The sequence below is a fragment of the Xenopus tropicalis genome, chromosome 1 (genome assembly GCF_000004195.4).
Source record: "Xenopus tropicalis strain Nigerian chromosome 1, UCB_Xtro_10.0, whole genome shotgun sequence".
Taxonomy (NCBI): Eukaryota; Metazoa; Chordata; class Amphibia; order Anura; family Pipidae; genus Xenopus; species Xenopus tropicalis.
Window position 1 is genome coordinate 153592469 of NC_030677.2, and position 15886 is coordinate 153608354.

Consider the following 15886-nt stretch of genomic DNA (forward strand, 5'->3'; position numbering starts at 1 on the left):
TCGGATCGGCTTATACTCGAGTATATACGGTACTCAGTTTGATAAATGGGCCTAAGGTCTTTTGACTCTGGTGCTGTTTAAAGCACTTTGTCTGAATCGCTTAAGGTGGCCATACACGAGGCGATTTCGCTCGTTGTGCGATGAACGATTATATCGACAAACGATCGTATGGCGATCGAGTTCCCATACGATATGCCATCCACGGGCAACGATAATTCGGGAAAGATTTTGTCGCATCATTATCGTAAAATACCTACGATCGTACATCTACGTACGATCGTTGTCGTTGACTTCCGCTGCTGGCAATCGTGACATGCGCAGAGAACAATCGTTGAAAGACAAATGTCTGACACTCACACCAACTGGCAGATTTTATCGTTAAACGACCAAAATTTTTAAACCTGGCCGATCGATTTTGGGGACGATAATGTCGGCTCGTTTAGTGGGCCGACGATCGTTCGAACACCACCAACTATACGATAACTTAACGATAGCATCGGATCGTTCGGGAATCGGTCGTTTGTAAGTAAAAAATCGGTCCGTGTATGGCCACCTTTACTCTCTGGCTTTCTTTTCTGTAAATATCACATTCCAGTGTGTTTTGTCCCTATTTACAGAACTCCCTCAACAAGCTTGTCTGTGCTACTGAACATGCAGACATTTGCTAAATGGACAAAAGCAACTACTTAACTGCCTACCATAATCATTCTGTACACAGAATCGTGCACTTCATCAAACCCTAATTCGAAGTGTACATGTCTGTAAAAAGCAAATTATGCAGGCAGCCTTTAAGCAGCACAGAAAGAGGATGATCTGTTTTGTACGTTAATGCAGGCATTTCCAGTTACACTGTGAGTCAGAGAGACACAGAGCAGGCAGTAATGTAATAACAAAACATGATGGCCTTGACATCATGTACTGACAGAAAGGCTGCACTGTCAGCCCACAGAGCCAGTGATGCTGGTCTGAAGGGGAGGGGCAGAATTTAATTATTTAAAAAAAAGGTGAATTTAGTAAGAAACATTTTTTTATACAAAATAAAGGAGAACATAAACCTAGAAAAAAAATTCTATTTTATATGTTTTATTTTATATTATATTTATATATAAGTTCATCACTGCCAGTGGAATTCCTTTGGGGGCTTAGGCTTCATGTATTTTGTGCTACTTAAAGGGGTGATTCACCTTTTAAAAGGTCACTGACCCCCAGCAACAAAAACACTATTGCTCCATGATCTTACAATTTTATTATTGTTGTTACTTAATTCTTAATCTTTATATTCAGGCCCTTCATATCTTTCATTCAAACCACTCTCTGGTTGCTCAGGAAAACAACACCCTAGCAACCAGCTAGCTGCTGAAATTCCAATCTGAAGAATTGCTGAACAAAAAGCTAAATAACTGAAAACACAAAAAATAAAACATGAAAACCAATTACAGATTGTCTCAGGATATCATTGGCACCTGGTTGCCATTACCCTACCAGAACCCTGTTCATTATATCTTCTAAAACAGGCACAAGCTTTTACACAGTATCTTTTTAGCTAGGGGTCACTGGCCAACAGAAATCCAGACTGCATCCCCTAAATGAATTGAAACTCATACTTAATAACACTGTGTTTTTTTATCTATGGAATGAATAGTGCCTTTTTCAAACCTTAGAGAGCAAAAAGAATTACACTTCTAAATTATTGCATACAAACAGCTTTCTGCTGACACAACAAATAGCTTAATTCATATTCTAACACTCATTAAGACTGTTTAAAACACAAGCACCTCATTTATAAATATATGTCCAGTGCATAAGATGTTAATTGAATTTGTGAAGCACTTTATTGCTTTCATGATCGTCTTGTAAATGTGTCTGTCTGGGCAGAACAAGAGACAGCTGGGAGGACTGGCATTTTTACATGTGCAGGTTGTACAAGTGGTACCTTGCATTTGCATTAGTACTGGCCCCTGCTTATCGTACACCACACAGGCTGGCTATTGAATAAGAACTTACATGTATGAACAAAGTATGTCACTTTAGAGGCTTCCACCCACTACCAGAAAGCATTTTTACTTACTAGACTTAAGTAAATCGGGCCTATATATAGGCCATATGCATACAATCATACCCAAATAATAGTGTATCATGCATTGTTATGATGGTGTTTTACCTTATCTTCTTTTAACCACTTCTCTAAGAGCTGCTTACGGCCCTGTTGCAAGACTGGCCTGCAGAGCTCTAGCGATTCTAGCTTGTTCAGCTGCCCCTGATCGAGTAGAATGCCAAAATACTGGAGCAGGGGAGAAGCCTGTCCAGGCTGAGCTGGCACTGCCTGGATCTTTCTGATGGTTTCAGCCGTACGCAAAATTCCCTAACAAAGAGATAACAATATAAAACAAAAGAAGAAAAGAATAAAAATAAGAGATATGGATTGGGGATTCCTTGTCAGCCATTACCTTTGGGGCAGATGCTGCTACTTTAGCTGCCTCTGAATAGTTCCCTTGAGCGAACATTGTGTTAAATTTCCTTGCAAAAAGTTCTTCAGCCCCTGGGAGGTTACTGCGAACAGCCATGCGCAAACCCAGGTCTGGGTTTTGTAGTACACTGGTGGCATAATTCACAATATTTTCTTCTTCCACACAGACAGAGAGCACCTAATAAGGGAAAAACAAAATGACATATCTGATGCTTAAATGGCAGAAAATCTATATAACCAATAAAACCGTCAACCTTTACTGCCTTATAGTTTTTAATTTTAGGCATAGTGACCCATGTTTTTCAGTATGATGCACCTTAAAAAAAAAAAACCTGCAGCCACCTTTAGAGTTAAATGTAGAATGCCTTGAAGTGACAGTAGTGGTGCTTTTCAAGCCCTTTTTAGGTTAAAAAAACACTCTAGTGCATGACTGCAAGCTAAAAAGTGGCAGAACTTACATTATATAGTATACATAAGACTTTATGAAAGTGAGAAACAGGGAGATTTCTGGCACATTGGCATCTGAATGGCCAAATGCCCTTAATCCTAGTGTGTGCCATAACAATACAATAGATCAGGCAAAAGATGTGCATGACACTTAATTTACCAGCCCCTAAGCACAGCAGCCCTTTAAGAATAGTGAATATGTAGACTGTGTTTGCATGCATAGCAGGACATTGAATAATACCCAATTAAAATATGATCAGATCTGTAGTCTTTACAGATGTACGGATTTTGAAGTGACAAAGCTGGGTATGTTATTAAGCAATACTTTGGATTCTAGATTTAACTTTGGGTCTCCAGCTTAAAACATAGGACAGGCTAGCATTAATACAAATAGGGGGGTATTTACTAACATTTGTATTTCTTTTTTTCACGGTTTTTCTTGTAACATTTTTTTTTTTTGTGATTAAGAGTAAAAACCATGAAAACCACTATTACATCATCTAAAAGCTATTAAGGTCATGTAGAAGTCATTGGGAGTTGTCCTAGGCAAATTGTAACAATCTTTATTTAATGTGTGGTTTTAAAAATTTGGGGGTTTTTAATTTGTAAGTTCACAAAGATTTGTGAAAAAACTTAAAAACCATGAAAAATTTGTGGTTTTTGTGTTCTTTACGCTTTCGTTAAACATTTTAATCCGATCGTGCTTTTTCAATTCACCTATTTCAATTAACAACCAGACGTTTGTGGTTTTAGTGGAAATTAGTTTATTTGTGGTTTCAAAAACTCTAAAACCATGAAAATCAGAATATTGATAAATGGGCCTCCCAGTGTTTATTGCTTCTAAAAGGTCCCCTTTAAGAATTCATTGTCGCCAACACATAAAAAGCTGTTTTTGTTAAACTTGAAACCCAAACTCTTCTTTTATTAAAACATCTAGACCTGTCATAAATTTATTTTGAAATCTGAGCTTCAATCATATAGTGCCTGTCCCGCATCTTTGCCTCAGACATAGAGGCGGAATAGGCAATTACTTTCACTTTCCAATTAGCACTTCCTAAATTTAATTGAATTTATGTATCCTGTACATGGGCATCAGGTACCAGACTGTGAAGCACAAACAAGATTTTGGGATTTTGCAAAGCTTGTTTTAACAACTGTGGTTACATAATGGCAGCTACCTGCTTGCTGTGATTGTGCACTTGCAAGACCGAGGGAAACAAGATTTATGTAATATGTCGTTTAAGTTTATTTTGGTCCACTAACATTATAAAAAAGGATTTGGAAGGGTGCAGGCAGCACCGGATTTCTAATCCAGGTGCCCCTAGGCCAGCCGCCCCATTCGTTGCAAGGTTTTGGAGTTCTAGGCCACCATAAGTAGTACAGTGATAAGTATATTCTCATGCAGTAAAAACACACCTTGCAAGGTATTTGATAAATTTAGAGCCAGTTGGTGCCTACCTGTCCTTTCTTATTAACCCCAATGATTCCTGAGGTGGGTTCATAAGGAGCTGTAACAAAGATGGTGTCAGCACTGATACGATTCATATAGATACAGGCTCCAGACTCCAGGTCATACATGTGGATGTAGCCATACTTTGTGATTAAATAGATTACTCCATGCTTAGACCCAATCTGTCAAAAGCGAGAGAGATTAGAACACAGATACTTACACATATTAACTAATTATCAATTACATGAAAACACAGTAGCAATTTTTCTAAAGAAAGGTATGGAAAAGTGATATGTCAGTCAAATACAATTAGCATCAACAGGCTGTTAGGCCCAGTTTCTCACTCAAACATAGCTTTAAGGCCCACATTAGCTTTCTCTGTTTGCATGAGGGACTTCCTTTCTGGGTAAAAAAAAATAAATAAATAGTGCAAGGTCCCCTTCATGTTGGGAAATGTTGGGATTTATGTAAGTTTATTAGAATTTAGCTTTGATTGGATCATGTATAAAGGATGCAAGGGAACTTACAATAAACTTAAAAACAACTACTTCAGAAAGTTTAAAGCAAAATTACCTGCATAGCCACGGGGAAGTCAGTCTGAGCCTCAGGGGGAAAGAACACATCAACAGCTTTCTTGGCAAAAGGCTGGTTCCCATTGGCAGGCTGTCCAACTTCTATGATGTGCAACTGCAAATAGATAACTTTGTATCATACAGTACTGCTACCAATGTGCATCTGCCTCATTTTTAAGTTTAAGCTTCACTTTAACTTGTAAGCACACACAGGTTTATGCGATTCTCAGTCATATATATTTTTCAATGTATTTTTGTGTGCATGGAGTACTAACAAAGCCAAGAAAATATATAATTTTCATTCTTATCTGAGTGAAAAATGATCATTATGAAACTAGTTCCTGAAAGTTTCGAAGTTGCAGAAACAGGTTTGCAATATGAAACTGGTTCAGAAACAGTTACACACTAAAAGGCCCATTCATGAAACCACAATTTTTTTTTCAGAAAAAAACATATTTTTTTTTCTATTTTTTAGAACTTTTGACCACGATAATATCGTTAAAATTGCACAACTTTTTCGTGGTTTTCGTTAACTTCCACGGAAAAGCCGTATTTTTGGCAAAGACTACAACCATTTCTGAATTCATTCAAGCTTAGGTATCGTGACTATGTTTTGGCCAGGTTGGAGCTGCAGAGTGCCATTGAGTCCTATGGAAGGCGTCCAAAATCATGCATTGAAGTTTTAAAGCCAGAAAGGTTTTCACGCCGTTTTTACGATCGTTCAAATCCAAAAATTTGGTGACTTTTGGACTGCAACCATGATATTTTCGTACGACCGGGAAAAGACTTTTTGTGACATTTTCGCACATCAGAAATTATCGTGGTTACGCAGAATTTTTTCCATTTTACCAAATTTTTGGTTTCTTGAATGGGCCCCTAAGTTTCTATTATTTTCTTGGAATTAGATTTTTTTACATTATTAGAGGATATCATAAAGACCTACCCTAAACATGGGTTAAGGTAAATGCCATGCGTCATTTTGTCTATCAGCGAAAAAAAACATGGCATGCAAGAGCTTTTTTAGTTCAGAAACTTGCCTTATTTTATTCCATTCTATAATTCACACATGCTAAGATCTGTGGGACCCTAGCAACTAGGCATCAGCTTCCTTTTAATTCTAGAGAGCTCCAATCCAAGTAAAATAACTGAAAAAGTAAATAAATAAAAAGACCAACAGCAAACATCTACATACATTTTTTTAAAAATTGCAGATGGGCTAAAGTTCTGAACTCTGTATGTTCTAATGCTCTAATTATACACTGGCGTAGGGTTGGCTGTATTCCTTGCCCACTTTGATGTTAAATAATGGCTACACAGTGCCCCACCACCACAACACTCCAGAAAAAAGGTACCTTGCCTCCTGCCTGCCCACGAACAGCAAAGCAGAAAAGTGTGGAAGGCTTTGAGTTTCTTTCAATCTTAAATTCGGCAAATGCAGCAGCATGCCCTTCTATGGGCTGTGAGACTTTTCTGTCTACAGAGTAGAGCTGCATTGCACCCACCACTCTGTTTTGCTAAAGAGAAGAGAGAAAAAACAAAATATAATTACATATGACATATGTGAATACACAGAGCTTAATACATTTGAAGAATAAAACATTTTTGCTTTGTTGCTGAATAAAATTAAATTACCCTGCTATACACATAAATATATATGCTAGTGGAAGGCTGTCAGTGACTTGAATAGCAATAGTCTGTATTGCATATATGGGTAGATTTTGACCAGAAACCAATTCTGTGTATTAATTGGGCCCAAATAGTTATGTAATCATGGTAACAATCACCATTTCGGTACATGAAGTGGCACAGTGAATTTACAGTGTTTCTTCATCAGCAGAAATACACAAGAAGTAAGTTGCTCAGTTTCTTATTCAATGTGAGCCACTGCAATATGTCCGTTTACAACATAAGTAAAAACTGATAAATTAACAGATTAATTTCTCTGCTGCTGAGAGTACTCTGGTCAACTAATGTATCAATTATAAAGGTCTGGGTGCATGCTTAGTAGGGAATGAAGCTACACCTGCTGCTGAAAACTGTGTCAACAAATCTATCTAAAAGTAACCGTTTAGCAAGTCAGTGATGCAGCTTACTGAGCTTCTTCTGGGAGAGGAAAACTAAACTTTTTTTAAAGAAAGCAGCAATAAAATTGAAAGCTATTGAAAATAAATCATTATTTATATATTATGATTTACAAAAATGAACTGCCCTAGAATATGGAAAAAAAAAAAAAGAAAAGCAATTAATAAAATAACCTATTTATGAAAAAAACAAAAAACATCATGCTCTAGCCTTTTTTGAATACTTCTATAAAATAAAGTATGCCCTTTGTTATACTCTTGGACACTCAAAATTAAATTCTCTGTAGGACAGTAATCTGTTTATCATACATATGCCATTACCTGAGCAGAGATACCGATCAAGAGAAGCCATTTTTGTTGTTCATCAGTCCTATAGTTGATAATCTGGCAACCAGCAAGACTGGCATGGCGATCAAACATTTTCTGAGGCTGGGAGTCACCCTCCATGCTCCAGTGGTAAACTGCTGTCTCTGTCACCAGGGCAACAGTGTTGACGGATATCCACTTCCAGAAGATGACCTCTTCGGACATAGTATGAGCTTTCATTTTGCTCTTCATTTCTATGTTAAAAATCTGAAGAGTTTTCCCAGCTAAGATTTAAGAAAAAATAAAAAGGTCAGAATACATTTCTGTTTATAATTGAAGGACTAAATTTAGATGGCCTCTTCTGTTTTACCACAAGATATCCCTCAAAATTTTTGACAGATGCCCATGGTGAAAATGTTTATATGTATGTGCAACTTAAAGGAGAAGGAAAGGCTAAGTCACTTGGGGGTGCCAAAATGTTAGGCACCCCCAAGTGACTTGAATCGCTTACCTTGTACCCAGGGCTGGTGCCCCTGTTAGGAGAAAACTGCACCATCCCGGGGTACTTGCAGCGATCGCTTCCTTCTTCCGACGGCAAAATCCCTGGGCCGACACATGAACATTAGAGTGAAAAGCTGACTCTGTTGTTAAAGCTTGGCTTTTCATGCTAATGTGCATGCGCAAGCGTGCCAACATGGAAGAGGGAAGCACTCGCTGCTCCCCCGGGCTGGTGCTGTTCTCTCTTAACTGGGACACCAGCCCGGGGTACAAGGTAAGCGATTAAAGTCACTTGGGGGTGCCTAACATTTTGGCACCCCCAAGTGACTTAGTCTTTCCTTCTTCTTTAAATAAAATTAAATTCTAGGGCCTCAAACCCTTATAAGGCATGAGCAAAAGGGGCCTGGACACTAATCTCCAGCCCAGGTTCCTCACCCAATCAGAAAACAAGACCATCTTGGCCTAAACAATATGTGTAAACACATATTGGCCAGTGCCACTAGGCTGCGTGTAAAGGTTATGAGGTTATTAAATTGCAGTTTTGACTGCTGAGTCTTTGCCTTTCTCTACTCCCAGTACTGTCAAAGCATGTTACCAGTTGCTGGGTTATACAATTAGGATGACGGACAACTAGAAGACGGTTACCAAACAAGCTTTGAGAGAAGAAAGGGAGGATTATGGCACAAAGAAGAAAAAAAAGTAAAAGTAAAATCTGGTGGCAGAGTAAAAGAAACAGTAACACCAAAAAAAATAAGTGCATCAAAGTAATTAAGATATAATGTACTGTTGCCTCTGGTTAAACTGGTGTGATGGCTTCAGGAACACTACTATAGTTTATATAAACAAAGCTCTGTGTAGCCATGGGGGTAGCTATTCAAAATAAAATTGTGTATATGCCATGTTTAGCAGAACTCACATTAGAAAATCAGTTTTTGCAAATTGTACAGAAGCATAGTCTAAATATTACATCCACTGTGACTCACTTTATTTATACAATGGATGTTACCTACATGTTACATTACTGTCATCACTTCAGCACATTCCCACGCAGAAGCAGTGTAGCCCCTTTTCCCATGACTGAATCAGAGGAGACTGTGTTAAATTTACTTGCTTCTATTGTTTTCATTTAAAAAAAAATCTATGGTTTTTAATACATTCTGACCCTAAGAAATAGATTACACCTAAAAGGATACTGTCATGATTTTTATGATCTACTTTTTATTTTTAAATTACACTGTTTATATATCAAATAATTCACTCTGCCATTTAAACTTTTATTCTTTTTGTTTCTTTTTGCCATTTTGGTTTTTTTTTTAGTTGTAATATTGGTGTGTATGCAGCCATCTTAGTGAACAGTGCCTGAGTCTAAGCTGTCAGAAGGAGCCAGAGCTACACATTCGAACTGCTTTCAGGTAACCTATAGTTTCGCCTACTCCCATGTAACTGGAGGAGTCCCAAGCCAGACTTGGATTTCTTACTATTGAGTGCTATTCTGATACCTACTGGGAGCTGCTATCTTGCTGCCTTCCCAATGTTCTGCTGATTGGCTGCTGGGAGGGGGAGCTGATATCACTCCAACTTGCAGTTCAGCAGTAATCTGTGACTGAAGTTTATCAGAGCACAGGTCACATGGTTGTAGCACCCTGGGAAATTAAGAATATGGCTAGCCCCATGTGTAATTTCAAAATGAAATATAAAAAAATCTGCTTGTGTTTTTGATTCCCACAATCTCCAAATCTGGCCAAATTTGCTGCTAAACTTATGGGGACGTATTAACCTTATTAAAATGATCTCTCTCGATTCCTGTACATTTTCCATGACACCCCAACCATCTTTCTTAAAATCTGTTCAAGAATTTTAAGAATTAAATCCCCTGCTGATTCCATATTTTTGGAGCAAAAAGGTCCTGAGAATTGCATAGAAGAAACTCACAACACCATACACAGATGGAGGTCTTGTATTATTTAAGTTTTTTTCTTTATTTCTTCATTCATTCATTAATGCTTCATATACATTGCTTTATTATTTATATTGGTGGCCAAACCCGGACCCATATAATCTCAATATGGTTTTCCAAATAATGATCACTGCCATAGATGTGGAACCTGAGCAGCCTATTTTTATTATATGATTTGGTCCTGCCGAGAGATAGCTGCATTCTGGTCCCACATTATGAAATCACCGGCTTACAGACTAGGATCGCCTCACATCACTTCACCTGTCTACCTGGAGTCTTGCATGGTCCTGCTCTACCAAATGTATAGACTGTGCTTACCAGTGCTCCTCTATTATGCTAGAAAGTGTGTCGTGTTACACTGGATGATCCCTGACTAGTTAAAAGCAGAAAAAAACAAACAGACAAATTTTTGCCTATATCTATCCCTCTTCACAAAATGACAGATTAAAAGTCATTTACTCGAACACTGCAACACCAAAACCACTTGACCCTGAATCTTGCTCTTCTGGTCTTAACTTATTGACAATTTGTCCTCATTTGTTGTATCATCATTTATTTAAACGTGATTTAACAGAAGCAGCATAGAATGCATAAAAATTCTTCTTATCTGTCATAAAATTGTCTGTGGTAGGTCCTGGTATATAAAGCGGATTGTACTGCATCTTTTAAAATTTCCTATATTCTTTTAAAATTACAGGGGAGGGTTAGGTTTCTCTTTAAAAGTTACAGTGTTGTATTTCATAATTAAATTAACTCATAAACTGTCACAGTAAGTAATGCATAGCACTGCATATACCAGATAAGGTATTATGTTGGATTAGCATAATTTTTACATTCTTTACAGACTTTACAGTAAAGAGTTGCCACTAGTAACATAAAGAACAACAATATATATTAAATTTAACATAGTATTTGGCACCATCATGAGAACTCCAGGACGCAGAAAATGTTTATTCCACTGGCAGATCCCCACAGGAGTTCTTAACTTAAAACACTCTACCCTAAGAGCTTATATTGGAATTTGGTGGAATTTGGCTTGGTCCCAGCTAACAATAGGCACAAGATCCTGAGATAGAAGAAATGTAGACACAGGGCCTCACCTGCTGAGTTAGATCCACACAAATTGTTAGAATACAGAATAGTTCATTCCTGTGCCTTTAGACTGCAGTCTACAAGCTGATAAAAACAGCTCTTTATTATGCTGCACAACACACAACCCTAGTGGATTGGGTATAATATTAAGGGTATTGGGATCCGTTATTCAGAAAGCTCCAAATTATGGCAAGGCCATTTTCCATAGACTCCATTTTAATCAAATAACAAAAAAAAGTATCTTGTACTTGAATTTAACTAAGCTGCATGAATCCATATTAGTGAAAAACAAACCTATCAGGTTTAATTAATGTCTAAATGAATTTTTATAGTGATCTAAATTAAGGAAAAGACCCCTTATTTATAATACCCCAAGTCACAAGCATTCTGGATAACAGGTCTCATACCTATATTATACATATTATATATTATTTTTTTCTAACCTGTTAGGTAGGGTTAAGTAAAAAACAGTCAAGCTCTGTGCACAGCCATGTATAGAAAAGTTAATAAAGAGTTAAATATTATTCTACTGGATGACTGCTAATATCCACCCATACCCAGAGGGGCAGTTTTTTTTTTTATAGAGCTAAGAGCAGATTGATTAATCAATTCCTAACCATTGCTAACCAGCATGCACCCTAATGTGCCTCTTAATCTCACTGGGTACTAGATTATGAAGTAAATTACACATTCCTTTCCAGGAATACAATTTTGCATATACAAAGGGGTGAAGCTGTGGTTTAAAAATGAGAATCATATGAATATGTGATTGTTGTGAGTGTTCTAAAAAGCCACACATTACGAGGATTGAGAATATGTGTTGAGGAACTGATATCTATTGGTTCTACTATGGGTGCATTAGCAAGTTGTTAAAAATAACATGGACCCACAAAACCACACTTAGAATGGCACATGCTCTTGGTTTATGCAGAAACAAAACTGCAATCTATCTAAATCTACAGATTTTATTTTAGCACTGCAGAATATGTTGGAGCTTCAACCAAACATTTCTCAATAATGAAACTTCCCACAAATGAGAAGTGCAATTAAAATCAAGATACTTACCGTTCCCAGGCTGCTAGGTGGAGCCAGAAGCCTTTCTATAAACCACTGTTTAGCAATCAACAAGGCTATGATCCAATGATAATCATGCATATAGTGAGCATTGGAAAATATGAGGTGCCAAAAATTTACGTTCTGGAAAAACATGGCTGGCATGACTCAAACGGCACTCAGGAAAACACAAATTGGTAATGTTACAGATTATGCACAGCAGAATATCTGTTTACCAAGCCCCCTTTCAAAATAAGAAGGGAAAGCACTTAATATAGTAAAACATAAGAATACCAAAAAAACCCATGTAAAAATTTACCAAAGAAAATACTTGATGAAAAAGCACATTGGCTAGGAACTTAACTGTTATAACACAGCCATGGTATGTAATGAGTAACTGTAGTGATGCGTAAATGAAGCCAAGAAAATGTAGGCAAGGTCCCAGCAGTTAGTTCTATAAGGCATTACTATTGCATACAAGCATGACATGATATATTTGTTATTGTTTTATTACAAATAGTTCTAGGAAGACATCTGACTTTGTCAGATCTCACAAGAGGATTACAACACTAGAGGAGAATTGGTCCAGATAATTAAAGAACAAGGAAACTCAAATTCACTCAGGGTACCAGTGTTTTAGCCCCAGAGCATTAAAACATTAGGGTTTTTCCCAGTGCTCCTATTCAGGGGGAAAAAAGCCCCACCACCTCACCTGGCTTTACCAGTCATCCCTAGCATAAACCTAACAGTTGCGACTAAGCAGGAGAGTAAAATCTTTTAAAAAAACAACAAAAATTCAGTTCCATGAAATATAATTGGGTGTTTTAACGCTGCCTTCTCTGCAGACTTCATATTAAAGATCAACCTCAGATGGAAAAAAAATGTCAGTTCCCTTTAAATCAAAGAACATGATACATAAAGCCTTGATTGACCTTCATGCTGGGCCCCCCTTACCACTACACTGGGGCCCCTAGTGGAAACCTATAGCTATATTAAACGGAAAAAATAGTTTTACAGAAAATGTCAATTTGTGTTTTAAAATACAAATGATGCAAACAAAACAGCATTACGTGAATTGAAGATGTATGATAAAGACAGCGAAATATACCAATACAGTACTTAGTGTTAAGTATCATATTCCAAACAAGCATTGATGAATAAGACAGAAGTAAAGTCCTTTTACATTTATGCTGCCCTACGCATGAACAAACTTTAAACATACCAGAGTCAAATTCTGTCAGCATTTTACTTGTTTTAAGCTAAAAATGCATTCTTTTGCCATTCTATTTGCCACAGGAATGAGCACAGCTATACATGTATACATGTCGTAGCATTAAAAATAAAAAGTTCAGTAAACTTCTAATGTAAAGGAATACACATCTTTATTATGTTGCAGAAATATGTATATACTATAACAGGTGACAGAAATGCACTTCTTAAAATACAACAAACACTGAACACTAAGGATTATCAATGTCAAATTCACATTTTAAAGCCCATGGATTATGTATTATGGCTGGATGTAGAGTATGTCTTTATAACCAACTAATCTTCATATACACAAAAAAATATAGCCAAGAAACCTGTATGTGTATTATGCAGTAAACAAAAATAAAATTGCAAAAGCAAAGTGTCTTATAAGATAATCAATATGTCTATTTTGTATTATTTTGTCAGGAAATTGATTTCTCATATCTTTTATACCTTTTTGTGTACAGGCGTTTAGTTTTTCTGTATGTAGGATTGCTCAGTCAGTAACAAGTTATTTGGTAGTACTTTGTATTGACAAGTTACTATATAATAAAGTACCAATTAAGAAAGAGCAACTTTTTCTCATATTCTAGTTATTTTTATTACTTTCGCAATTTTTGGGTGTTCTTTTGTTCCATTTAATATGCTGCTGCTTTTATTCTTTCAAAGCAAGTTTCCAGAGCAAAGAGCATTTGGGAATGGGGGGTCAAACAGGATTGGTTCACCAAATGAAATAAGATGATGACAGTTAAATGGGACAGGACAATGAAAACTCACCGTCTGATTGAGAAGAAGAAAGCAGGAAGAAAAACAAAACAGAATGCATAAGTAAAAAAGGCAGAACACGCAAGAGAGGAACAGCATTACTGAAATAAGGTGAGTAAATTCAGCTACAAAGGAATATGCACAAAAGTCAGTTACATGGTTAAGTGTACATTGTCAGACAGTGCAGCAGAGTATTCCCTTCTGGCAGTAAAAGACCATATGCTGATCATCTAATTCTACCTCTAGTCAAATAAAAATCAACTGAAAATAAACTTGAATTTAAAATATTTTCCCCCAAAAAAATCAGTTTGCTTACAGACATCCTTCAGGGGGAGAAGTCTTAATCAAAAGGTTACTGTTACTTAGAATACCAGTGAATAAGAGGGCGTTTGCACAACAAAAATACACAAGGGGTCCTACATGAAAAGGCACTTGTGTGAGTGTTATCATTTTTTCTGTAAGATGAATAACATTCCAAATGAAAGCTACACAGTGGTACATCAGCACTGGGGATGTGAAGAACGAATGGTCTTTTCAGTTACTGTAAAACCTAAAGGCCTACACCCATCCCACCCCTTAAAAAATTAACCTTTAACAGTTACGAACAGCATGCGGAAAAGTAAGCAGTAAGGCCACTAAAAACTGTAGGCATAATAAATGGAGGCAGAGAATTCCAGAAAACGATATGTATGAATGCAAATTTCATGGAAACTGTATTTAGACTAGTGGGAAATAAAATCTATATTAGAATAAATGGAGCAAAACCGCTCACACAGCTGTTAAGCAGTTCCGATTACAGAACCATAAGGATATTGGTAAAGGTTTTAAACTGAATAAAAAAGGGAAGCTAACATTAAAGGAGAACAAAGAGTACCTCAAGGTCAGTGCATTTTTTATGCACCATCCTGGGCCACAAGGTTAGAGATTTATGTGAATACAACTTCTGCGCTGTTTTTAAAAGAGTTAAATCCTAAGCCTTTCCCTTAGTCCACTGCTGCATTCCCATCTCAGCTCTGCACAGTGAAGTCAGATTTTTATTAGCCAAACTTCAGCACCAACTCTTTTCACACCTAGGTTTATTTAATTACCTCTATTGCTATTGTCATTGCAAATGGACTTAATAAATTGTGGGCAAGATAGAAAAGTATTACAAGTACAAAATCCTCAACTTTAGTTAGTGCCAAAAGTTATAAAAGCACAATAATAGGCAACACCTTCACTCGCTCACAGGGATTTTGGGAAGCAAATACTCTTCTGCACTGAAAGCAGTGGCTTTCTAATCAAGTGAGAGAAGTTAATTATTTTATAAAATATATTTTACATTGTTTATATACACATTCAACCCCCTTGGCACCTATCACCAGCACACTTTGGCCTCTCCGTTGTCAGGGACCCTGATATCTGATGAAGGGGTGTGTCCCTGAAACGTAACATTTTTAAAATAAACATGCAGGGTTAATCCTGCTGCATTAAGACCTGTTGTGCCGGCTCTTTTCTCACCGATACATGTAAATACTGCAATTATATCATAAATCAGAAATGAGTGGTCAGTGTAACCATGACGTGCTAAAAGTCTAACCAGGGTTCAAGACCCAAATATGGGTGCATCTTAATGGTTTTCCACAATAGAAAATTGTATAACATATCTTGCTATTATTTTCAGACCACTGTCATGACTACCCACTGTGCCATGCCTTCAAATATACAGGGTTCCACACCTGCCCAGCATGGAGATATTTGCCACTATTTTAGCATATAATTTAATTTCTGCATGAATCAGCACAATCCTGATAATTCAGAATTATATTTGCTTTGAGTAATACTTTTTAACCCAAGATGTTTCAACATGCCTAATGTCTAACCTAAAGCACACATTCCCCTTGGGGCTGTATAGCCCCTTTTCAAAATTAGTTTTACGAATACAGCTTGTTCTGAACACACTTTTTC

General features: G+C 37.0%; 1 protein-coding gene across 2 annotated transcripts in view; it reads right to left on the reverse strand.

The window, feature by feature from the left end:
• The window catches only part of cltcl1 (clathrin heavy chain like 1), a 61314-nt gene that overhangs the window by 29344 nt on the left and 16084 nt on the right, over positions 1–15886 (reverse strand). The window contains exons 3-9 of one of the 2 annotated variants that reach the window (XM_004910576.4): positions 13952–13954; positions 7339–7607; positions 6289–6450; positions 4938–5051; positions 4373–4546; positions 2448–2645; positions 2162–2362 (exon numbers count right to left, since the gene is read on the reverse strand). In XM_004910576.4, coding sequence (XP_004910633.2) covers positions 2162–2362; positions 2448–2645; positions 4373–4546; positions 4938–5051; positions 6289–6450; positions 7339–7607; positions 13952–13954 — 1121 coding nt within the window. The remainder of the gene's footprint in view (positions 1–2161; positions 2363–2447; positions 2646–4372; positions 4547–4937; positions 5052–6288; positions 6451–7338; positions 7608–13951; positions 13955–15886) is intronic. The other variant, XM_002931888.5, reaches the window with a different exon arrangement.